The 26523-nt window shown below is 33.9% G+C and overlaps 1 protein-coding gene across 3 annotated transcripts in view; it reads left to right on the forward strand.

Moving 5' to 3' along the window:
- The window catches only part of FANCL (FA complementation group L), a 92853-nt gene that overhangs the window by 5851 nt on the left and 60479 nt on the right, over nucleotides 1-26523 (forward strand). For 2 of the 3 annotated variants that reach the window (XM_032873883.1, XM_032873881.1), the window contains exons 2-5: nucleotides 13704-13762; nucleotides 15864-15924; nucleotides 19023-19079; nucleotides 24391-24491. In XM_032873883.1, the coding sequence (XP_032729774.1) occupies nucleotides 13749-13762; nucleotides 15864-15924; nucleotides 19023-19079; nucleotides 24391-24491 (233 nt within the window). In that variant the 5' untranslated portion in view covers nucleotides 13704-13748. Of the gene's footprint in view, nucleotides 1-643; nucleotides 665-13703; nucleotides 13763-15863; nucleotides 15925-19022; nucleotides 19080-24390; nucleotides 24492-26523 lie in introns of those variants that run through there. The other variant, XM_032873882.1, reaches the window with a different exon arrangement.

The raw sequence follows: 26523 nt of genomic DNA on the forward strand, positions 1-26523 counted from the left end.
TGCACCAGGATACTGGGTTAGATTTTTGAGTATAGATTTTTGCTCCCAGACCTTTATACTCAACATTGTGCAACCTCTCTCACCAGCACAATTCATTCATTCTTTCTTTCTTTCTTTCTTTCTTTTTTTTTTTTTTTTTTGTCTTTTAAAATTAACAGATTCTGCTTGAGGAAAAACTGTTGAAACTACACACAAATTAACCACCTGCAACTTTTGATATGGATCATGAATACGTTAGATTACCAGCAGTACCTTTTAGCTATAAAATATAACACGCAACTAACCTGAGGATTTGATTTGCTATGTGAAATAAATTTCGGAAGAGGAAAGAAACAAAGGGGTCATTTTTAAACAACTTAACATTGAAACAACTATTTTCTGGAAAAATGTGTATGAATCTTTTATAGACATGCACATTTTCAGTATTTGAACTCAGTTATATAGAAACACAAATTATGCAATTTTGTCATAATAAATTTAAAATTTAGTAATTAACCAGATAATTTGAAAACCTCATGGTGATGAGTAAAAATTTCTGTTCTCAGAATTATTTTTATTTTCTGAAAGGAAAATGAATAATTGCATTGCTCCACCTTACCTTGATTAACACTCCATTCAGCAATCCTCATCAAAACATTGTCAGCATTAAAAGAGTGGGATGGAGGTAAAATTTAACTCTTAATTATAGTGATTAAGAGAATGGTTTCAACTTTAAGAAATATTTAAGTGTTTGAGTATTGGGTATTTGAAAACTTGATACTTAATTTAACTTTAAAGAGAAGCCTGTTTCATTTTTTTTTTTTTAAGGTATAACTGACATGCAACATTTGTTTCAGGTGTACAACATAATGATTTGATGTATGTATATGACATGAAATGATCACAGTGAGTCTAGTTCATCGGATGCACCATATGTAGTTCTATAATTTTTTTATGATGAGAAATTTTTTTTTAAGATTTATTTATTTGAGAGAGAGAGAGATCCTGTGGGTGCCGAAGTGCAGGGAGACAGAGAGAGAGAGGAGAGAAAGAATCCTCAAGAGGACTCCCAGCTGAGTGACAAATAGGACTAGAGCCTGATCTGGGGCCCTGAGATCCTGACTGGAGCCAAAATCTAGAGTAGGCCTCCTAACCCACTGACCCACCCAGGTGTCCTCCTTATGATGAGAACTTTTAAGATAAGTCTCTTAGCAGCTTTCAAATAGGCAATAGAGTTTTAACTATAGTTTCCATGTGGTACTTTTCATCCCTATAACTTAGGACTGGGAGTTTGTGCCTACAAAAACACAAACTTCACCTGTTTAGCCCTCTACCCCACCAGAAAACATACTTTTTGAGGGTCAGGGCCATATCCTAGGAATTACCATATGTTTTGAAGTTTACTCAAAACCTATAGTAGTCTCTCAAAAATACTGAGTGAATTATCAAATTTACTTGCTAAATGAAACTTTTACCCACCCCTTAGAATATTAAGGTAAACTAATCTGAGTGCACTGTGATTAAGGAAAGATTATAGAGGGTACATACAGATTTATTTTTCTTTAAATTCATTATGAGCATTGCAGAAAGTAGAGGCTAAATTTCATTACTATTTCTGGAATAAAGGTAATCCACTTTTTCGTTCCTGAATTGGAAGTATCAGTCTGGAATTATCTAGCTGAAAACCTGATTCATTTTCAGGTAATGTTTAGAAAAATTAAAGAGAGATTAAGTTACATTTTTATCAGGAGCCATGTTATATCTAATTTTAGGATTTTAAGGAAAGTACTTTATATGTGTGTCTCTACTGAAGCCTGTGAGAAAAACTTGTGTAAAGGTCAGAATTGAGATTAGATGAATTTTCTTGTGACCCTTCTGACTTCTTAATATAAACACATTATTTAATGTTTGATGGGACTGGTTTTCTTTAGAAATGTTTGTCTTGTATATAATTTCAAATTTACAGAAAATAAGTATGTATAAAAATTACCCAGATTCACCATTTTACTTTTGCGCCATTTGATTTTACTCTGCGTGTATATATATGGGTGAGTATATATACATTATTTTTCCGAGCAGTTTGAGATTAAGTTGCAGACATAGTGTCTCTTTATTCTTAAATACTTCAGCATATAGTTCATGAGAACAAGGACAAACTCATGTATATCCACAGTAATCAAAATCACGAAGTTTCATCATGATATAATGCCATCATCTGGAGGCCAAATTCAAATTTTGTTAATGTTGCAATTACATATTTTGTACCCCCCTTTCCAGCCTCCTATAAGGAGTGAGATGTAAGATACCGCATTGTATTTAGTTTTAAGGTATCACATTGCATTTAGTTGTACTATTTCTTTAGTCTGGCATAGTTCTTAAGCTCTTTATTTTCTATGAACTTGACATTTATTAAGACTATGGTTTGGATATTAGGAAGAATGTCCCTCAGTTTGGGTTTGACTGATACTTCCTCATCATTAAATTCAGATTATATAATCTCAGCACAGATGACACAAAGAATTCTGTGTCCTTTTTAGGGCACGTGAAGTCAGTGGTTCTCATTGATGATGTTACCTCTGATCACCTTGTTAAGAAGGCATGTGCCAGATTTTCCTTTTGTAATTCATAAGTACTTTTAGAGAGCTACTCTGAAGCATCAAACTTTCAGGTACACACACCAGTTTTAGTATCTTAATTGAGCCACCATCATTTGGTGCTTGCCAAATGATGATTTTCTAACTCCATTATTTCTTCTTTATTGTCATTTTATTATAAGGAGTAAACTCTTTCCCCCTACTTATTTGTATCAGAAGTTTTAAAAATAATTTAATGGATTGTAATCGTTACTTGCCTTATTTATTTTGATGCTTAAATTTTCCCAGATTTGGTTGTGAGAGCACATTTTTACTGATACAAGTTTTTAAGGCTCTGCATTTTCCCTCTTACCGCTGTTTTTTAAAGTAGGCTGTATATGCTGACATGTAGTGTTTTATCATAATCATTTTTTAGTACTTACATAATTTTCTTTGTAGATCCCTTGCACCCAAGAGTTACTTAATAGAAGATTTAAAAATTTTTCTCATGAAAATCTTTTTTGATTATTAATTTTGTTATTTCTAGTTTTACAATTAGATAATACTGTTTCTAAAAATTATAGTCTGTGAAACTTACTGATTCTTTGTGCATGCGTGTGTGCACATGTGTGTGTGTTTGTGTGTGTGAGAGAGAGAATGAACGATCTCTGTGATTTAAATAAGTTATTTTCTCAGTTGGGTTATTCCTTTTCTTTTTGGTGAGCTTGGCAGTTTGTTTCCCTCAAGGAATTTGTGCATTTCTTCTAGAGGTTTGAATTTATTGGCTTAAATTTTACTTCATAATATTCCCTTATCCTTTTAGTGAATGTATTTAGGAACTGTAATGATGTTCCCTATATTGGTTATCTTTTGCTGCGTAACTACTTATTCCAAATCTTTGTGGCTTAGAACAACAAACATTTGTTATCTTACCTTTGCTATGGATCGAAAGTTTGAAAGCTACTTAGGTAGATGGTTCTGCATCACTGTCTTACAGACTTGTCATGAAGATGTTAGCCAGTATGCCAGTTCTCTAAAGGCTTGGCTAGCACTTAAAGATTTGCTTCCAGGATAGCTCATTCACATGGATATTGGCTGGAGCCCCCTGTTTTCTACTTCTCTTTGACTTGGGAGGCCTAAGTTCCTTAACTGCGTAGACCTCCATAGGGTCCTCACAACATGGTGACTAGCTTCCCCCTGTGTGATAAATCAAGCATAAAGCTGCATGGTACTTTTGGAGAAAAGGTACCAGTCTCTGAAGTTACACATATTTACTTCTGCTTTTTCTGTTTTTTATAGCAAGCCCCAAATCTAGTCCATATTCAAAAGGAGAGAAATGAGGCACCAACTCTTAAAGGTTGAAATATCAAAGAAATTATGGATATATTTTATAGATACTTCTTGTCCCCACTCTTATGGTATTTTGTGTCTTTTTTCCCTGGTGCAACTGGGTAGAGGCTTAAACATTTTATTGATCTCCTCAAAGAACCCACTTTTGATTTTATTGATTTTTTTTCGCTTATTTTTCTGTGTCTTTCTTTGCTTTCTGTATTTGTGTGTGTATTTCTTTTTCTGATCTTAAGTTTCCTAGTATCTTCAGATGGGATTTTAGCTCATGGATAATGAGAACTTTTTATTTTATAATTTTTTTTTTTAAAGATTTTATTTATTTGGCAGAGATCACAAGTAGGCAGAGAGGCAGGTGGGGATGAGGGTGGGGATGGGGAAGTAGGCCCCCTGCTGAGCAGAGAGCCTGATGCAGGGCTTAGTCCCAGGACCCTGGGATCATGACCTGAGCCGAAGGCAGAGGCTTAACCCACTGAGCCACCCAAGCGCCCCTCTATTTTGTAATATAATTGTTTAGTGCTGTAAATTTTTCTTCAGACACTACTTTGGCTGTATCACACATACTTTGATATATTTTCTTTTTCTTTTTTTTGGTTCAAAATACTTGTTAATTTCTTTTCTTTTTTTTTTTTTTTTTTCTTTTGACCCATGGGTTACTTAGAACAACAGTATACCTTTCTAAATATTTTAGGCCTTTCTAGATATCTTTTTGATATTGATTTATAATTTAGTTTCATATTGGTTACAACAGAATTTATGGGATTGAAATTCTTTTAAATATATTGGGACTTATTTTATGGCATAGAATGTGTCCTATTTTGGTAAATGTTATGTCTGTATTTGAAAAGAATGCATTCTGCTGCTGTTGGATGATTGTTCTGTAATATTAGGTCAAGTTGGTTCATAATGCTATTTGAGCTTTTTATATACTCACTGATTCTCTGTCTACTAGTTTTATTAGTGAAAGGGGGTATTGAAAATCTCCAATTATAATTATTGTTCAGTTTCTACTTTTGTTTCTGTAAGTTTTTGCTTTATATATTTTGAAGTTCTTTTACTAGGTACATGAACTTTTAGGATTGTTGAACACTCTTGAACTGATTTTTTTTTTTTTTTTTTAAATGACTGGGAAATAACCCTTTTTATCTCTGGTAATCTTTGTCCTAGAATCTCTATTTTCTGATATTAGTATAGTGACTCTAGCTTTTTTTTTTTTTTTTTTTAATTAGTATTGGCATGGCTTAATCATTTCCCATTTATTTGATATCTATTTGTGTCTTATATTTGAAGAGGATTTCTTCTGGACATTGTTTTTTTTAATTGAATCTAAAAATCAACTGATTTTTGCTTTGAGATGTTTAGACCATTTACATTTAATGGATGACTGATACCATTGACTTTAAAGCTAATATTTTGCTGCTTTTTTGTTTATTCTATGTGTTTTTTAATCTTTTTTCATATTTTTTTGCATTTTTGTTACACACTGTATAGTATAATATTTTTTATCTCCTCTATCAGCTTATTAGCTATTTTCATTCTTAATTAGTTGCTTTATGGTTTATAGTATACAACTTAAACTTGTCATGATTCACATAAATATTAGGATTATATTTTATATGCACTATTGGTTTATCAGCTATATATCACTTTTGTCTCTTTTTTAGTGTTTGTTCTAGGGTTTACAGTATGCTACTGTAATTTACCACAATCTACTTTCAAGTATACCACTTATAAGAATCATGCAATGTACTCTTTCCCATCCCCTCCCTTTTGTGTACTTCTTGTCATATCTTTTACTTCTATTTATCTTTTAACCCTCCCAATACACTTTTATTTTCCTTTAAATTTTTATTTCCTTTAAATAATTATCTTCCTTTATTAAGACACTTTTATTTTTTAAGGACAGTTTTAGAGTGGGTTTATTTCTGTGTTTTCTGTCCTTCCAATGATTTATATTACTGGTTATTGGTTTTTGAGAGGAACATTGAGAATTTAAGTACCATTTCATCACATGATCTAAAGGGAGGAAACCAACAATATGATTTACCACTGTTGATACTGATTTGGGCTAAAATAGTGTTTGTCCGGTTTCTCTACTGCAGCATTAACTCTTCTCCTCTTTCCATACTTACTCTTTGGAAGGAAATCTCTGAGTTGCTCCCATTTAAGGAGTGAAGGGTTATGCTCCCCTTCTTTTAAGGTAGAGTATATAATTTACCTGGAATTCTTCTGTAAGGAAGGTTAGTTTAATTCCCATATTTATTTAAGTTTTTAAATTTAATTCCAATATAGATAGCATATAGTGTCCTGTTAGTTCCAGGTGTACAATATAGTGATTCAGCAATTCTGTACATTACTCTGTTCTCATCGTGATAAGTGTACTCTTTAATCCCCATCACCTATTTCACCCATCCCTCCTCCCCCCACCACTTCTCCTCTGGCAACCATCAGTTTGTTCTCTGTAGTTAGGATTTTTTATTTTTGGGTTTTTTTTTTTTTTTTTTGTTCATCTCTATTTTTTTTTCTTTGCTCATTTGTTTCGATTTCTTAAATTTCACATATGAGTGAAATCATTGGTATTTATCTTTCTTTTTTTTAATATTTTATTTATTTATTTGACAGACAGAGATCACAAGTAGGCAGAGAGGCAGGCAGATAGAGAGAGAGAAAGGAGGAAGCAGGCTCCCTGCTGAGCAGAGAGCCTGATTCGGGACTTGATCCCAGGACCCTGGGATCATGACCTGAGCTGAAGGCAGAGGCTTTAACCCACTGAACCACCCAGGTGCCCGATATTTATCTTTCTTGACTGACTTAGTTCACTTAGTGTTATACTCACTAGTTCCATCCAGGTTGATGCAAATGCCGAGATTTCATTTCTTTTTATGGCTGGGTAATAATTCCATTGTATATATGTACCACATCTTTTTTTATCCATTCATCTGTCAGTGGACACTTGGGCTGCTTCTGAAACTTGGCTATTGTAAATAATGCTATAATAAACATAGGGGTGCATGTATCCCTTTGAATTAGTGTTTTTGTAATTTTTAGGTATATACCTAAAAATGTTTGTGATTACTGCATCATAGAGTTCTTCTATTTTTACTTTCTGAGGAACCTCCATAGTGTCTTCCAGAATGTTTGCACCAGTTTGCATTTCTACCCTCAGTGCAAGAGTGTTCCTTTTTCTCCACATCCTCCCTAAAACTTGTGTTGTTGACTATAGCCACGCTGACAGGTATGAAGTGATAATCTCATTGTAGTTTTGGTTTGTATTGCCCTGATGACTAGTGATGTTGAGCTTCTGTCTTTTCATGTGTTTCAGCCATCTGTATGTCTTGGAGAAATGTCTGTTCATGTCTTCTGCCCATTTTTTAATTGGATAATTTAGGGTTTTTTTTGTGTGTTCAGTCATATAAGTTCTTTTTGTGTTTTGGATACTAACCCTTTGTCAGGTATGTCATTTGCAAATATCTTTTCCCATTTAGTAGATTTGTTGATTGCTGCTTTTGCTGAGCACAATCTTTATTTTGATGTAGTCCCAATAGTTTATTTTTGCTTTTGTTTCCCTTGCCTCAGCAGACCTGTTTAGAAAAATGTTGCTGTGGGTGATGTCAGAGAAATTAATCCCTGTGTTCTCTTCTAAGATTTTACAGTTTCATTTCACATTTAGGTCTTTAATCCATTTTGTATTTTTGAGTGTATTTTTGTGTATGGTGTATGAAAATGGTCCAGTTTCATTCTTTTGCTTGTAGCTGTCCCAGTTTTCCCAGTACCATTTGTTGAAGAGACTTTTTTTCCCATGGCATATTCTATACATAGACATTTTAACAATATCTGTTGTTTTAGTCCTTGAGGATGGAATGTCTTGTCTTGTCTTTTTTTTTTTTTTTTTTCTTTTTTCTTTTGGTCCTGTCTTTCATTAGTACATAGTTTTCAGAATACGGGTCTTTCACTTCTTTGATTAGGTTTATTCCTTAACTCCCTCACTTATTATTATTTTTTTTTAAGATTTTTTTTTTTTAAACTTATTAGAGACAGTGAGTATATAAGCAGGGGAAGCAGCAGAGAGAGAGGGAGAAGCGGGCTCCCCACCAAGCAGGGAGCCCTATGTGAGGCTTGATCCCAAGAACCTGGGATCATGACCTGAGCTGAAGGCATATGCTGAGCCATCCAGGTGCCCCTCCCTCATTTATTAAATCAATCATTTATATCAGTATGGACTCATAGATACTGTATCTTATACCTTGGTTTGTAATCCAGTCCTTATTTATTTGTTCAGATTGTCCAGTTTGGTACAGTAATCCTTTTAAAGACATTTAAGAAAAAGGTTGTTTATATTTACCTGTATATTTACTATTTCTGGTAGTTTTTGTTGTATATCCACATTTCTCTTGTTTCATTTACTTTCTTCCTTAGGTTATTCCTTTAACATTGCTTGTAGTGCATAGCTTGTACTGATACACTTTTTTCAGTGGTTTTATGTCTGACATGGTGTTTAGCCTTTTGAAAGATACTTTTACTAGGTATAAAACTCTAGATTTTTTTTTTTCTTTTAGTACTTTTCAGATGCTGGTTAATTCTCTTGCATTATTGCCTATGAGAAATCTCTTCTGTTTCTTGTTTTTGTTCCTTTATAAGTGTGTTGTTTTTGACTGCTTTTAAGATTTTTCTTTTTGGGGCGCCTGTGTGTCTCAGTGAGTTAAGCCTCTGCCTTCAGCTCAGGTTATGATCCCAGGGTCCTGGGATCGAGCCCCATATCGGGCTCTCTGCTCAGCAGGGAGCCTGCTTCCCTTCCTCTCTCTCTGCCTGCTTCTCTGCCTACTTGTGATCTCTGTCTGTCAAATAAATAAATAAAATCTTTAAAAAAAAAAAAGATTTTTCTTTTTATCATTGGTTTTTGTTGATTAGATTATGATGTACCTAGGTGTAGTTTTCTTCATGATTTTCCTCCATAGGATTTGTGGAGCTTTTTGAATTTGTGAGTATATATTTTCAGTTTGGGCAAAACTTCAGCCATTATTTCTTAAATTTTTTTTCTTCTTCTCCTTCGTATTGGGGTCTTAAAATACGTGTATAGTAGGCCATTTAAAAATCATTCTGTAATTCACTAATGGTTCTGTTCTTTTTCATTGCTTGTTTCAGTGTCTTTCTCTTGAATGTTCTGTGCCTTTGGGTACCCTAATATTTTCTTTTGCAATACTTAATCTGCTGTTAATACTTTATAGCATCTCAGACATTGTATTTTTCATCTCTTTGATTTGGGTCTGTATATTTCCTGTTCTATTTAGCATACTCATGCCTTTCTCTACCTTCTTGAACATATATAGTTATCACTGTTGAATTTTTTTTAAGCAGTTCTATCATCTGCCATTTTTGTATTTCTCTTGATTTTTTTTTTTCTCTTCATTATGAACCTTATTTTCCTGTTTCTTTGCATACTTTGGTTGGATGCCAGATACTGTGCATTCCAACTATTGTGTGCTAGATAATTTTATTCTCTTAAATATTCTTGATTTATTCTAAACTGTAGTTAAATTATTTGGAAACAGTTTAAGCTTTTCATAGTTTGCTTCTAAGCTTTGTTAGGCAGAATCAAAACAGACTTTAGCCTAGATTAATTTGGCTCTACCACTTAGGCAGTAATCTTCAGAGTACACTCTCTTTCTCTCTCTTTTTTTTTTCTTTTTAAAGATTTTACTCATTTATTTGACAGTGAGCATGAGCACACAAGGAGGGGGAGCAGCAGAGGGAGAAGGAAAAGCAGGCTTCCCACTGAACAGGGAGCCTGATATGGGGCTTGATCCCAGAACCCTGGGATTATGACCCTAGCCGAAGTCAGATGCTTAACTGACTGAGCCACCACCCAGGCACTCCCAGAAGAGAAGTCCCACCACTTCTCTTTAATGATAACCTTTATAGTATAAGGTTTTCTACTCTTCTGAAAGGAAACATGACTACTCCCAGCCTCGTGTGAGCTCTGAGATTGTTTTGCATGTTCCAGTCTCATGATTCCCAGGCCTTGGGTAGTTTTCTCACATATACGCAGCAATCATACTTAGCTGATGACTTTTACAACAATACACTGATATTTTCTAGGTTCATTCTCTGTGTATTATCTCTTCTTATATGGAATTCCTCTTTGGTATTGTACATTGTGAATTATACATGTCTTTGCCTCCCCCAACTCACCCCCTTTTGTCAAATCAGGGAGAATTGTTTGGCTCCATTTGGTTCTCCATCCTTGCTGTGAAGTCTGAAAAATTCTCCAGGTAGTAAGACAGGATAATTATAAAGATTTTTCTCATTTGTTTCCCTTCTTTCAATAATCACTGTTTTTTGCTGCCTATTTGATGTCTGAACATCATTGTTTCATATATTTTGTCCAGTTTTTAGTTAAAGTGGGAAGGTTTAACTGCTTTGTTTAACTGCTGCTGTTTCTCCATCATAGCTAGAAGCAGAAATCTTCTCAGTTTCTTAAAAGTTCTGTTCTATTGTTGCTTTTTTAAAATCTTGCTTTGAGAAGTGTGATGCTACTTTTATTCTATTTCCCATATATTATTTGGTCTTGTAAGTTAATGGACTTTTTCTTTAAAGTCTGCATATTAAGATACATTTGAGTCAGTCATTAGGACTTCTTTCTCACATGGTCAGTTTTTTTCATATGTGAATTTCCAGAAAGTATGCTTAGATTATAATTCAAAATATTCTTTCTTCTCTTTTGTTTTCCTTTTCAAGGTTGCCAGTTCTTTTTGTGTTGGATTTTCATTACGTGTTTCCAATTCAACTGCTTTTCTCTGATGGTTTTTATTTTTATTTTCTGATTTGATATTTTTTTTTAAATTTCATAATGGCAAAGAAAACGCTAGAAAACTTTTACTGAGGATGGCACCTGGCTGGCATAGTCTGTTAGGTGTCCAACTCTTGGTTTTGGCTCAAGTCATGATCTCATGGTCATACGATCAAGCCCTGCTTTGGGTTCCATAATTAGCACAGAATCTGCTTAGGACTCTCTCTCTCCTTCTGCTCCTTCCCCTGCTCACTCTCTCTCACTAAAATAAATAAATAAATCTTAAAAATTCTTTTTTTTTTTTTTTTAAGATTTTATTTATTTACTTGACAGAGCGATCACAAGCAGGCAGAGAGGCAGGCAGAGAGGAGGAAGCACGCTCCCTGCTGAGCAGAGAGCCCAATCTGGGGCTCAATCCCAGGACCTGAGATCATGACCTGAGCCGAAGGCAGAGGCTTTAACCCACTGAGCCACCCAGGTGCCCCAAATACTAAAAATTCTTATTGGGGTAAAGTACCCATAACATTTGCCACTTTTAACCATTTTATTTTAAATATTGTCTAGCCCCAACTTGAGGCATGAACTCACAGCTCTGAGATCAAGAGTCATGTGCTCTACTACCTGAACTATCCAACACAGTGCCTCTAATGAAATTTTTATTTTACTCTATTCCTCCTTTAGCACTTATTAATTTATTCTACTGTAGTATCTTTTTTTTTTTTTTTATTTCTGAGTCTGGGTACAGACACTTACTAATGATAATATAATTCAGTATTGTAATTTGTTTATGCCTTGTGTTTTTTTATTTGCATGGGGGATCATTATCACTTGAAATGTTTTCTTTTATTCTGATTTTGACTCATAGTAGCTTGGCATTGATGAAAACATCTTTGTGAATTTGGTTGTTGGCAGTAGTTTATAAAATTACTAGTTTAAGAATACTTTCTTCTGTAGTTGAAGCAAAGTGTGGTTTATTTAATGGCTGATTTTTTAAGTAGTGCTGACGGAGGAGTTGAGTATTTTTATTTTGTTACATAAGAGCCTCAGTTTTCCACTCTTACTTTTCCCCCTAATACCCAGTTTCCAAAGGATGTCTCCACCTGCCTTTTTATCATCTTCTACCTGTGTATTTCTTTTACAGGGTGAGCTTCTTGACTTTTATGTTCATATTAAGCCCCCTCCCTGTAGTCAGTGCTCTGATCTACTAAACTCTTTATTATTATCTTAACACTTAGTTCAGTCTCCTCTTCTCTCTTCCATGCACTTTTTTTCTGAACCCCATAGTTCTTTAAAAGGACTTGGTATAGGAGCCCCAGAGTGAAAATCACTGGAAAGTGGTTTATGTTTTTCTTCCTACAGGTAGTTTGAAGTTTATAGTGTTCTGTTTTCTGATTTTGGTGGAGACATGGGTTTTTTGTGGTTTTAGTTTTTTTCTTTTTTTTTTTTTTTTAAAGATTTTATTTATTTTAAAGAGAGAGAGTTGGGGCAGAGGGAGAGAATCTCAAGTAGACTCTGTGCTGAGCATGGAGCCCAACATGGGCCTTGATCTCATGACCCTGAGATCATGACCTGAGCTCAAACCAAGAGTTGGATACTTAACCGACTGAGCCACTCAGGTGCTCCTGTTTTAGATGTTCTTAATATTGATATATTTGGGAGGATATATGAAGAGATTCAGATTTAGGCAACTGTCATTACTTTGTTCCATACAACCTGGAAGACTTCTTTTTGAGAGCAATTAACATTTTTTATATGCTTTAACTAAAAAAGCTAATTTTGGACATTTTCTTGAATCAGAAAAATATTATGGCATGTAACATAGCATTTGACCTTTTAAAATGGCTGGATTTTGCAAATAAGGGACTTTGGAATTTTATTCTTTCAGATAACAGATCAGAGTAGTTTTACTATTTTTCATGTAAATTCTGAATTCCAGATTGTTCTTACATCTATGTGTGGGATGTCTATAAAGTTAGGTTAAAGTTACTACATAATACCTTCTAGTGCTTTAATGAAATAGTGAATTATTGTTACTTGACCTTTTGAAAAGGTCAGTAGTACATTTTGTTTCATTTTTTTAAAGGACATTTAAATGTAATGAAAGTCAGAACTGTAATATTATCATGAAAGTAAAGGTTATGGGGTACATTTAATTGTGTTCCTTTAGTTTTGAATCTGCTTTGAGGGAGCCAGTGCTAAAATTCTCATGGTGATTATTTTTCGAGAATTTTATTACTCTTTTTCATTTTATATTGTTGGAGTAAAAGATTATATTTCTGTTTGTCTTTTTCTGCTTATCTTTGCTCAGATCATGTGTATTATTCTATTTAAGATATAAAGTTTAAGCTGCTTACCCATTCACTTTCTCAAGAAAGTGAAACTGAATATATTTCTCAGAGAACAGTTCTTTCCTTAGAAAAACTCTTGAGTAAAATTTGGTATATTCAAATGTATAGCTAGTAAATATTTAAATTAAAATAAATATTAGTGATTTTTTTTATTAAAGGCCCACAAATGTGGGAGAATTAAATACTCTGTTTTTTGAAAATATTTCTTTTCATGTCTGTATGTTCAGATTGTGTAACTAACTATACTTTCATTTTATTAAAATGAGGAAATTGAAAATGAATTCTGTAATGGATTACATATTCTTATATTACACTGTTTTTTTTTCTTTCATAGTCAAAGCAATTGAAAGAATTTCTTTTTTCCCAAGTTTATAAGAAGTAATTAAATTTCTTTGTTTGCACTAACAGTCTCTTAACATTCTGTTATGTGAATTGATTCTCTTTAAAAATGAAGTCTTGTCTTTGTTTTGGTTTCCCAATAATTACAAAGTTTCTGGCATTTTTACATTATTTTCCTTCAAATGTAGTATTCTATTGCATATATTTTAATAAATGTAAAGATTTGGATAAAGTTGATACCTTTTTGAAAATAAAGGAAAACATTGCTTTTTTGATATAATTTTGTTTAACTTTTTCTTAACATTGTAATTTTCTCAATATTTTCCACAGGGACGTGATTTTCACCTTAGAATAGTGTTGCCTGAAGATTTACAAATGAAGAATGCAAGGTGATGTAGTGTTTGGTCATATACACGCATCTTGGTGGGATGGGCAGTCAGTTAATCTAGGAAAAGCTTATTCTGTTAGTTTTGCCCACATGCTTATTAGTCAACCAGAAACATTTCCAGTTTTTTCCAAATCAGTGTACATTTGTAAGTTACTATGCTTTGTGCTGAAGTACCGAAGGTAACACGTTAATTCTCTATTTTTATTTTTTTTCCTTTGAAAGCTTAGATGATTAGCAGTTGTGTAAGTTATCTGTTGGTATAGACAGCCCATCAAGGAATGTTAAGAGGACACTGGAAATTAGGTAGCATCTAGAACCTCTTTTCCGCTCTTAAATATCTCTGGAAGAAGAGTAGAGGAAGAATCCAGAGACACTTATTAGAATTGACAGGATTTTTGTGACTGATTAGAAGTAGGAGAAGAAAAGGAAAGAGGAGTGAAGTTTGCTTTCTAAGTTCCTGGCTCTCATCACTAAGCTAGAGAATGGGTCACAGTGGAGAAGTAGGAGAGCCATCATTTTAAGACATATTAGATGTGAAATATCAAGAAGAGATGTTTAATGTATTAGTGTGGAACTCAAGTGTGAAACACGGAAGTCACAGTAGGGATGGGATTTGGGGCTGTGAGTATAGGTACTTAACATTGCCGGCAAGTGTGGGGTGAAAGAAGGCCAACATTTAAAAGACTTGAGAGTATGCCAACATGTAAAGAACTGATAAAGAGGAACTTGGAAGAAGACTAAGGATTGACCAAAGAAGTAAGAGGAAGATCTGGGCAGTTGTCACTGAAGCCAAATAGAGGCTTAATGAGGACATGGTTCCTAGTGCTGAGTATTGCAGAGGGATCAGGTTAAATTAGGTTTCATGTAGTGGCAGAAGCCAGATTGTATTGGGTTTCGGAGTGGGTGAGTAGAAAGGAAATGTAAACAGTATAAACTACAATTGACCCTTGAAGAGCCCAGGGGTCAGGGGCACCGACCCTTTGTGCACTTGAAAATTTGCATGTAACTTTTGACTGCAAAAATTTAACAGTACTGTTGATCGGAATCCTTACTGATAACATGAACAAACCGTTTAATGCTTGTATGCTGTACGTTGTATATATTATAGATTAAAAAGAAAATTTTGTTAAGAAAATCATAAGAGGAAACACATTTGCAGTACCGTATGTATGTTTACTGAAATAATCTGTGTGTAAGTAGACCTGGGCAGTTCAGCCAGTTTTGTTCAAGGATCAACTGTATTATGAAAAAGAGGAGTGGTAGAGAAGGGTATGCAGTCAAGGCAGAGTTATAATCTTGTTTTTTTGAAATTTGCTTGAGCAAGTTAATATGTTTGTTGAAAAAACTAGGAGAACATAAAACTATCACAATAAAGTGATGATTGATTACTTGATATGACCAAGTTGGTGACAAGGGATGGAAAGTACATTTGGAGGGGGAGTTTCCCCATGGGCAGTTGAATGAACTACTTTGCCATTAAGAGAGGGAAAAAATAGGGGTGGAAATGGGGGTTAGCACAGCAAAAATGGAAGAGAGTCATGGTGGTCTGAAAGGGTTGTAATTGGGGAATCAGAGGGGCTTCCTACTTCCAGGTAAGGAAAAGCAATTCTTAGGAGAATTACTCACCTAAGCAATATTGAGAGCACAGCTGAGGTGAGCCAGTGGATAGATGAACACTAAGTACTACTTACACAATTAAAAGTTATCTTTTACATTAATCTTGAATTTGAAGATTATATTGCTACATATGCTTTCTCAAATACAAGTTCTGTATATTATGATCAGAACTGTTGGTTTATTTAACCTACCTTAGAGAAGAATTGAGTTAAGTAGAAAATTCTGCTTTTGATATGTTAAAAAAAATTTACTGTTTGCATGTCATTTACTGATTGCAGTTATTTATATTTTGAAATAAAATTAGTACCGACAGTCTGAAGACAAGACTTTCAACAGTATCAGTGGTAAAAATTTTATTAACTTGTCAGAATTATATTTATGTCATTCTCTTCTTTGTATGTGCATGTTTGTGTTAGCATACAAATAAGTTTTTTCTTTTTAATTCTGAACAATGAACAAACCATTTTATTCCATTAAAATTTTAGATTATTATGTAGTTGGCAACTGAGAGCAATACTTAATGGATACCATCACATAGTACAACAGGTAAGTCCTTTAAAAGATTTGTTTTAAGCAAGGAGGGCGGGGGGTTTAGGGGGTAGGCAAGGAAAAAAATGAAACAAGATGGGATCAGGAGAGAGACAAACCATAAGAGACTCTTAATCTCACAAAACAATATGAAGGTTGCTGGGCATGGGAGGGGGTAAGGATAGAGTGGCTGGGTTATGGGCATTGGGGAGGATATGTGCTATGGTGAGTGTTATGAAATGTGTAAGCCTGATGACTCACAGACCCGTACCCCTTGGGCAAATAATACATTATATGTTAATAAAAATACTTAAATAAAAAAAACAAATTGCTACATTAACTTTTTTAGAGGACTTCTTGCAGAATGTGGTGACAGACTGATATAGTAGTTGCTGAATTTTATAGGTTTCATTTCAAATATTTTAAGGGTCCATGAATTATATAAAATGTTTTCTGTCTTGGAATCCTCAGCACATTACTGGGGAGTATTCTGAAGCGAATTTCCATCCTGGAGAGGGTCTTCAAATGTATTCACCCTTACCCATATCCATCACTTTTTGAGCAGTTTTTCTGCTGAGACTGAATAGTGGTAGAAGAAATCCAGGAACCATCTGGATATTTTAGAGTATCTATGGCAAAAATTGGAATGTAGTTCTAGGTTAGTAACAGAAAAGGTGTGGAGATCACTTAGGATCATATATATATGTACTTAATGAACATAGATATAAATACAGCAGAGATATAAATAGGCAGGATTTTTGTAACTGGAAGTTTGTATTATTATTATTTTAAAAGACTTAATTTATTTGAGAGAGAGAGAACGAGCAGGGGAGAGGAGCAGAGGGAGAAGGAGAACCAGACTCCCTGCTGAGCAGGGTGCCTGATGTGGGATCCATCCCAGGACCCTGGGATCATGACCTGAGCAGAAGGCAGATGCTTAACCGGCTGAGCCACCCAGGTGCCCCTGGAAGTTTGTATTATTGATCACCTTCATCCATTTCACTTTCAGCTCCAATGTAGTTGTTCTTAAAGTTTAGATTCTTCTACCTGAAAATTTCTTTAAAAATTAGAAACACTTAAAAAGAATTACTGTTACTAAAGAAACCCAAAGTAATGAAATGCCTCTTGTAGAAAAAAAATATGTAAGTAGAACTGCATTTCTTTTGATGCTTTATTCATTTTTATGTTTTTCCTGATTTCCTATATTCCTATATTTTTTTCATCTTAAAAGTGGGTTATTATGTATGATAACTGACAATGACAGTCACTCACATAAAGCATTACTGAGCCACAAAGAAATAGGAGATAAACTATTTGATTTGTAGAATGTAGGCTGTCATTGGTGGCAGCATAATTACTGCTGTTTTTTTAAGGGGATGTTTAAATTATTTCTGTTTTCTCTCCACTGCCTCCTCCTCATCCAATGTGACTATATTGTATTCTAGAGTTTGGGAAATGAATCTATTGAGATATTTAAATACCCTGGAAAAAACTTGTTAATAAAGACTAAGTGTAATAATATCTATAACTGTTTTTCTCTATCAATTCACCGAGAGAGTTCCTAGAAAAAGTTCCAATTACTTACTAATCTCTTTCCTGTCCTCTAGTTGGTCATATAGAACCCGGAGTTAGTTTGTCTTTGTTTTATTCTAATATTACTATTCTTTCCTTGTATCGATTTTAACTTTAGTGAATATGGGTTAGGGGAATCAGCAGTCTTTTTCTGTGAATGGCCAGCTAATAAATCTTTTAGGCTTTAGTGGTCCCTAAAATCTGTCACAACTACTTCACTTGTAGAGCCAAAGCAGCCATAAAGAGGTAAATGAATGGGCATTGCTGAATTTTAGTACAGCTTTATTTACAGAAATTGGTATTGGGCTGGATTTAGCCCCTAGGCTGTAGTACACAAAAATCTGATATAATTTATTGCTCATTACTGGTAAACTAACAGGGAAAATATTGTATAGAAGATGGGGAAGTCAAGATTTGTTTTACAGATTTGCCCACCTAAAGCTATGTTAAGATGTGCTTCATATGTCTCATGTATTGTTGAAATATTTTAGATTATTATTTTTCTCCTCTAAAAGAGGGAACAAAATCACAGATTGGCTTTGTTCAGAACTGTGTGGTGGTAGTGCAGTGTATCACAAAAAGTAACAAAAATAAAATATTTTGATTTCAAGCAGAGAAGTGATGTAGAGTTTCATCAAATAAAAAATGGGACACTTGAGAATTTGCTTTGCTTTCCTTTATTCTGTAGGTATTTTAAGAATCAAAGATTTCTAGGAAACAGAATTATAACCCTTAAATATTTATTGAACTTTAGAAGTTATTTCCTTTTTGCCATTTTATTATAATGGTTTTATCCTGTTTAAAGATTGACTTCTTTTGAACTAATAGAGTTAATTGTGAAAAGACAAAACTAATAATTGTATGTTGTTTTTAAGGCAAGGGGGAAAATAAAAACATGGTGTTGATTAATAATTGATTCAGCACTCCAATTTGATTTTTTAATTGCATAGATTTGCCTGATTTTATATTTTATGTTCATCTTTCCACCCCATACCACTTTAAAAAAAATTTTTTTTTTTTTTAGATTTTATTTATTTGACAGAGATCACAAGTGGGCCCGAGAGGCAGGCAGAGAGAGGGGGGGAAGCAGGCTCCCTGTAGAGAGCCCGATGCCGGGCTCCATCCCCAGAACCCTGGGATCATGACCTGAGCTGAAGGCAGAGGCTTTAACCCACTGAGCCACCCAGGCACCTCCCCCCGCAACCTTTTTTTTTTTTTTTAAATAACGTGGTTTGGTAGATTTGCTAAACTTGATCAGTTGTCAGTGCTGAAGGAACAAAGGAGTGTTTGAGATTTTAAGAGACTTTGGTACAATTCAATTTAGCTCACCAAAACAGATTTGAGGGCAGTAATTACTCTTTCAGAATTTTGAAATTGGTAGGTATAGAAGGGATGGTGACTGGTACTTCAGTTCTTAAACTTTTAAGATGTAGATATATCTGATATTTTTTTTTCACATTCACATGGACTTATATTTTATTTCAATTTCAGTGTATAGAATATTCATTGTACAAGTAAAATTAATTAGAAATGTTTCTATCTAGAGAATGCAGCACTCTCCTGATCTAATGAGCTTTATGATGGAGTTGAAGATGATTTTGGTAAGAATTTGTTTTTTAATGCTATTACCATATTCTGTAAGTCCTGATTTTTTTTTTTAAAGATTTTATTTATTTATTTGACAGAGAGAGAGATCACAAGTAGGCAGAGAGGCAGGGAGAGGGAGAGGGAGAAGCAGGCTCCCCGCTGAGCAGAGAGCCCAATGCAAAGCTCAATCCCAGGACCCTGAGATCATGACCTGAGCCGAAGGCAGAGGCTTTAACCCACTGAGCTGCCCAGGCGCCTCTGATTTTTTTTTAATTCCTATAAAAATTAACATGATTAGAATTTAAAACTTTTACTCCCAGTCACTCAATGTTTTATCTTACTGTGTGTAAATGTGGATGATGCTTCTTTTGAATTACATGAGGAACAGAACGTGTGTATAGGAACTAAATTGATTGTGTCAAACCGAGTACACTGGACACTAGTCATGGACAGGTGGTGAAATAAAATGTAGTCCTGGTCTGTCAGAATTTAACATCTGTGGAGAGATTAGGTACCCACACTTAAAGATCTAATAGAGTGTATAAATAATTTTGTTTATAGCTGCAGATTTCTGAAGAACTTGTTAGGCTTCATTATATACATACACCTATATATAATAATTGATTACTCAGTTAATTATGCATAAAATACTTGAGTTTTTAGTTTTTCCAATAGACATTGTATTGTTTAAGAAATTTTTAACTATGCAAGTTTTCAATATAAACACAAGAGGGAAGACTGTATAGTGAATACCCATGGACCCATGACCTGCCTTTAACATTTTGCCATTTTTCTTCCCCTGCTCCTTAAGGAAAAGAGACTAGAGTATTCTTTTTTAGATTGATTTGAGAGTGGGAGAGTATGCACTGAATAGGGAAGGGAGAGGCAGAGGGAGAGAAAGAATTCTCAAGCGGTCTTCCCACTGAGTGCTGAGCCAGCTGCAAGGCTCAATCCAGGACCTTGAAATCGTGACCTGAACTGAAACCAAGAGTTGGACACTGATCCAACTCAACCACCTAGGTGCCCTGGGACTAGAGCATTTTAATGAAATTCTGAACATTGTATCCAATCCTCCATGAATGTATTGGTGTATACTTCTAACAGCTAAGTGTTTCTTTGTTTTGTTTTTAAATATGCTGTTATAACCCCAAAAGACTTAGTGGTAATTTCTTATAGCTTCTTGTTTGTGTCTGTATGCAAACAAAGTCCACACATTAAATGTTGATATGTCTCCTAAGTCTTAATTTCTAGCACTGCTATGTTTTTCCCTTTTTTTTTTTTTTTCTTTTAGTCTGCTAGTTAAATGAACTATGTATCCTGTAACATTTCTTGAATTCTGGATTTGGTTTATTAAATATTCATAGTATCTTTTAACATATTTTTCTACCTTTTTTGTGACCTAGTCTCATTTGTTCTGGTAAGAATACTTTGTGCTGTGTACTTACATTGCACAAGGAGGCACATGGTATTTGATAGTTCCTCTCTTAGTAGAGTTAGGATTGATCAGTAGATTTAGATCTATCAAGTATAAAGTTTGTTATCAGCTTATTACCTAATGATTATAGCATCCAGTGAAAATCATTGCCTACATCCACTATTAGGGGTTGCAAATGGTGATTTTTAAAATTCCATCATCTACATTTGTTATCTTGCTATCTTCTGTAGAGAACTTCCTTTCATCAGTTATTTGGTTTATTTGAGGCATAGCTCATGCTGGAGAAATAGGTTAAGTGCTTGTTTCTTTTCCTTTTTTTTTTTTTTTTTAAACAAAAATCAATTTTTAGAGTAATGAGTTAGTGCCTAGCAACTGTCAAAGGAAAATAATGATTTTTTTTTTTTTAGTATCATTATGAACTCCTGAGTTTTTATATATTGACTTAAGTCCATTGCAGTCACTATACCTTTTGATGCTTAAATTGTATCATTTTTGGTCAGTGTATGCCCCTTCATTTGGCTCCTTAGTTCTTCTAACATAGGCCAAACTATGCTTTCTGAGACCAGTTACCCCAATTTAATGTACTCATCCTTTTGCAGAACTATAATTAGTTACTTCTCTAAAGAGCCATGGTTTCTTTGTAGGAAATGGTGTTTTGATGCCACAGATCTGGAAACTGTGGATTGTTACTATTACTGGTAGGCCTCTTTAGTGGACAGAGCTGGGAAAAAATGCTGTTTAGAAAGAGAATAATTCATTATGAGTTCATATTGACATTTCCAATTCAAATTTGGCATAACACTTTTAATTTGATTTTAATGCTTGTATTTTACTCTGAAAATCTTGGTTTCTAATATTAACATAATTATTTTTTATTTTTTACTTGTTATGTTTTACTTATGCTTTTCCTATGTCTCTATTTATATTTTACAGAATTATAGTACCAATATATTGCTACTAACAACTGAAAGCAGTTTATTTTTTATAGTTCTTTTTGAGTTTTTTATTCTTAGCAGCAGCTGCCACATACTAAGAGCTTAGTTGCTCAAGTTGTTCTCAGTCCTTTTTTTTTTTTTTAAATCCTCATAACAACCCTCTGAATGTTTGGGATCAGAATAAATAGTTTAAAGTCAATTTCTAAAGTTTGAATTTTGACTTACAAATTTATAAACTCTAACGAGAATTATCAAAATTGATGATGAATTTCATCAAAGGTCTGATTTCATGATAAGCTTCAAAGAGGTAAGGTGAAGAAGTAAAGCATATTTTGGTTTACCTTGAGATTGCAAAAAAATTTGAGAAGTTTTTTATTGGGGTACCTAGGATGACTCAGTTAAGCATCTGCCTTGGCCTCAAGTCATGATCTCATGGTCCTGAGATAGGGCACCACATTAGCCTCCCTGCTCAGCAGTGAGCCTGCTCTCCCTCTCCCACTCCCCTTGCTTGTGCTCTCTCCCCCTCTCTCTGTCAAATAAATCTTTAAAAGGAAAAAGTTGTTCTAATTTTTCATAAGCTATACAAATAAAAGGACTAAGGGACCAGAGTAAAACTATATACACTATGTCCCATTAGCTCTTACTACTGGCTGACTTTATTAGGTAGTAAGAACAGCTGTTTTGGTCATTTAATTTTGAAGAAACTGTCATTAATTTAAAATAAAATATTGACATTGATCTCTAACAGTATTTAGTACATTTGTTGCTGCATTTCTGAATAAAATAACATGCTGTATTTTAGTTTTCTAGAGAAATTGACAGAATTGGTGAAACTATTGCACATTTATGAACAGTGTATCAAAAAATAAGTGTATCAAAGTGTATCAAAAATATCAGTTTATTTGTTGGGCTATGTAGTCAGTAACAGGGTTTTCTATATGTAATCACCCATGAAATTACTGAGGATGATGTACAAATGAAATCAGTAATTCTGAACCTTTTTGGGAGATTTGGTAAATCTCCACAGTTTCCTAGTAATAACTAAGCTTATAGTAGGTGTTCAGTATATATTTAATAAGTGAATAATTACCTGTATTTTATTTATTTTTTAAAGATTTATTTGTTAGTGTGCATGTGCATGCAATCAGGGAGAGGGACAGAAGGGAAGGAGAGAGAACCCTAAGCAGTCTCTGAGCTGAGTGCAGAGCCCAATTTGAGGCTTGATCCCAGGACCCTGAGACTATGACCTGAGACGAAATCAAGAGTCAGATGCTTAGCTGACTGAGCTACCAGGTGCCCCACAATTACCTGTATTTTAAAAGAACTCTGATGTGGGTAGGTTTTTTAAATACCCATTTTAGGGCTTAGTAGTGTGTATCTAAGGCCTTAAAACTAGGAAATGGTAAAGTTAAGATTTAAAACCTTTGTAAAGCCTGTGTTTTTTCTACTGGGTATCTTGCCTCTTCTTCACAAAGACTGCTTTGACTCTCTGCCTTGCCCTTTTTTCTGTTACGGTTCTGGAATGGGAATACCTTGTCTGACCCAAGGTGGAAGGTAGAGTTTACAAATGTCATAAACTTAAGATTAAGATGCAGTTTTTATTATCCACATTTACCATCCACATACGTGGATAGCAATATTTAATATTTCTGGATTTAAAAAAATTTCAAAAGAATTGCTGAAGCTGTTTTATATATAAGTATAGGAACTATACTGACTTTTTTAACAGGATAATCTTAATAGTAAAAATTTGTTTCTGTGGACTACCAGGCAATTTACAGATAACATTAGGTATTTATTAAAAAAGCAGTATACTCCTTGTCTTCTAAGAACTTACCTTCTAATTAAATCCATACTGTCATTTTGAGCTTTACAAACCTGCTTTCACAGTTTTGTTGTTTTTAATTCTAAAGGAGATTTAGAAAGTAGTTTCAGTTAATAGTCCTGATTTTAAAATGCTGTTTTGTAAAATCTATTCTTTCTAGTATTATCTCAATTTAATGGTATCCTATCCTTGTTTAAAAACAAAGTATAAGGACTGATAGAGTAAATAGATACTTAAAGGAAAAAAATTATACCTTTTATTAGGGTTATAGTTAATAGAAACAATTTTTATGCTTGTTCTCATCTGCTTTTATCATTTACTATATCTGACTTTTTAATTTATCTCTTCTGATATGAACATCTGTGTAATTTGCAGATACATTTTTGTTTTTGCTTTCCAAATAAAATCTTTGTCTGGGTTAGCACCTTTGAAGAAATTGATAATATGCAGCCTCAGCAATTAAAGTGATGTTTGTATTGCTTGTAAACTAAAAAAGAAAAAAATGGAAATATTAGTTTTTTGGGGGGCGGGGTACATAAACCATCTTGACGATATTATAGGTGAGCCTAGCAGGGAAAGGAACTGTGATTCCACATAGATGGAAAAATATTTAACCTGGTCTGGGAGTAATATAGAATGTAAGCCAGTGAAAGAAAGTAGCAGGCGAGTATTTACTGTGGTAATAAAGGGTTTGTGTTTGTAAGGGTGTGATTCATAACTGTATACAAATATATCTGTCTAAATAATGGGCTTAAGATTTCAGGCTTTTCTTAAGGGTACATTTTCTTTATATCAAAGTCCTATCCATAGGAATAGAAGAATAGTGAAGCCTTGAGGGTATTTTTAAAGTTTTGTCATAACTGATAGGCATAATAGTCTAGAAAAATACTAAAATCTGAAGTTTTTAAATGCTATAATAATTGACGTTTTCACATAATAATCTTCAGTGCAGTCCTTTAGCTTGTTCCTGTCTTTATATGAGAAGGGGAATGATTCAGCTGGAATTTCTGTAAAAATAGTGGACACTTTAGTGAGGCACAAAGGAGATATTGAAGTTGTTTTGTAATCAGATAGTAACAATTCGCTATCTAGCAATACACAGCTGATTCAAGTTTTTTTCTTTTAAACAGGAAGTTGCTTTAAAGAATAAACAAGAGTTGTATGCACCACCTCTGCCTCCCCAGTTCTACTCCAGCCTTATTGAAGAGATAGGAACTCTTGGTTGGGATAAGTATGTCTATTTTAAAATGTTCCAGAAAAGTCTTCTTTTTTTTTTTTTTCTTTTTACACATTTAAATTTATTTGCAGTTTTAGCAATTTATTTTGTACCTGTGTTTATTCAAAGTGTTTCATGATAATTAGAACTTATTTAATTATAATTGATAACTGATCCTTATTGTGGGTATGAATTAAAGGGATAGCATCATTAACAAACTGATCTACAAAGTAAAATGTGAAATAAAATGTTGAAAAAAATAACATTTTTATATAGGAAGTAAGATGTTACCATATTTTTACTGAGCATAAACATGTTATTTTAGTTTTATTGAGGTATAATTGACAAACACGATTATAGTATTTTCAGCATGTACAATATGATTTGATTTACATGTACATTTGGAAGGATTCACATAAGCTCACATATTCACGTATTCATCACCTCACATATTTGCTTTTTTCCTTGATGTTTTTTGGGTCATTGTTCTTCTGACTGTTACGGAATGGAGACTTTTAGGAATTTCTAATTGCCATTTTCACTGACATCTTGCTATATGTTTTCTGTTTGTTTCCTGCATTTTGTGTTTTTTCGTTTTATCTACTTTCATTGGCCTTTATTTGAATTAATCAAGAATTAAGTTGTTACACATTCTTTTATTATTTTTTTAGAACTGTCTTGGAGATTTCAGCATACGTGTAGCAAAATACACATTTTTACTTTTACCAATTTTCTTATGGGAGGATCTGAAATGCGGTATATTTTTTTACCTGTCTACCTGTTGTGTTATTGTTATCATGCATTTTAATTCTATATTTAAAATTGGCAAACTGTTTTTAAAGTCAATATTTATGTATATGCATTTATATATAAATTTATATTTTATATATATGATTATATGTGTAAATATATTATTATACATTATGTATAATTTGTATGTAATTTGTGTATTTCTCCCAGTTTTTTTATGTTTTATTTTAATTTTTTTTTTAAGATTTTTATTTATTCATTTGAGAGCAAGAGAGACAGAGAGCACAAGCAGGGGGAGAGGGAGAGGGAGAAGCAGACTCCTTGCTAAGCTGGGAGCCCGTTGTGACATGGGGCTTGTTTTCAGGACCTGGAGATGATCTGAGCCAAAGGCAGATGCTTAACCATCTGAGCCACCCAGGTGCTCCGTATTTTTATGTTAAAAAGGTTTTATTTATTTATTTGAGAGAGAGAGAGAGGGAGTCCATAAGTGGGGGAGGAGCAGAGGGAGTAGGAGAGGACTCCCCACTGAGCAGAACAAGATGTGGGGCTCCCGATCCCAGGACCCTGGGATCATGACCTGAGCTGAAGGCAGATTCTTTATTAACTGAGCCACCCAGGCGCCCCTCTCCCAGTGTTCTTTCCTCCTTTCTGCATTTCTACTTCTCTGTCTGGAATCTTTTTTCTTCCTCGCTACAGAATTCTTTTAATATTTTTTTGAGATATAATTGACATATTTTAGATGTACAATGTAGTGATTTGGTATAGGTATATATTATGAAATCACAACAATAAGGCTAGCTAACCTCCATCATTACACATACTTACACAGTTTTTCTTGTGGTGAGAGCTTTCAAGATTTACTCTTTCAGCAACTTCTAAATATATATTACAGTATTATTAATTACAGTGGCTATGCTGTACATTACATAGTGGAATTTTGTACCATTGACTAACTTCAGTCATTTCATCTCTGCCTCTGGCAGCCACCAGTATGTTCTTTGTATCTATGAGTTCATTTGTTTTTTCCTTAGATTCAACATATAAGTGACATCATATTGTGTTTGTCTTTCTCTGACTTGTTTTACTTAGTGTAATGCTCTTAGGGTCTATCCATATTGTTGTAATATAGCAGGATGATCTTTTTTATGGCTGAATAGTAAGTATTTCATTGTATATTTGGTGAATATGCGTGCACATACATACACACACACACACACAAACACGCTAAAATTTCTTTCTACACACACACACACACACACACACACACACGCTAAAATTTCTTTCTCCTTTCATCTGT

The sequence above is a fragment of the Lontra canadensis genome, unplaced genomic scaffold (assembly GCF_010015895.1).
Source record: "Lontra canadensis isolate GAN:19392208 unplaced genomic scaffold, GSC_riverotter_1.0 scaffold50, whole genome shotgun sequence".
In the NCBI taxonomy this organism is placed as follows: Eukaryota; Metazoa; Chordata; class Mammalia; order Carnivora; family Mustelidae; genus Lontra; species Lontra canadensis.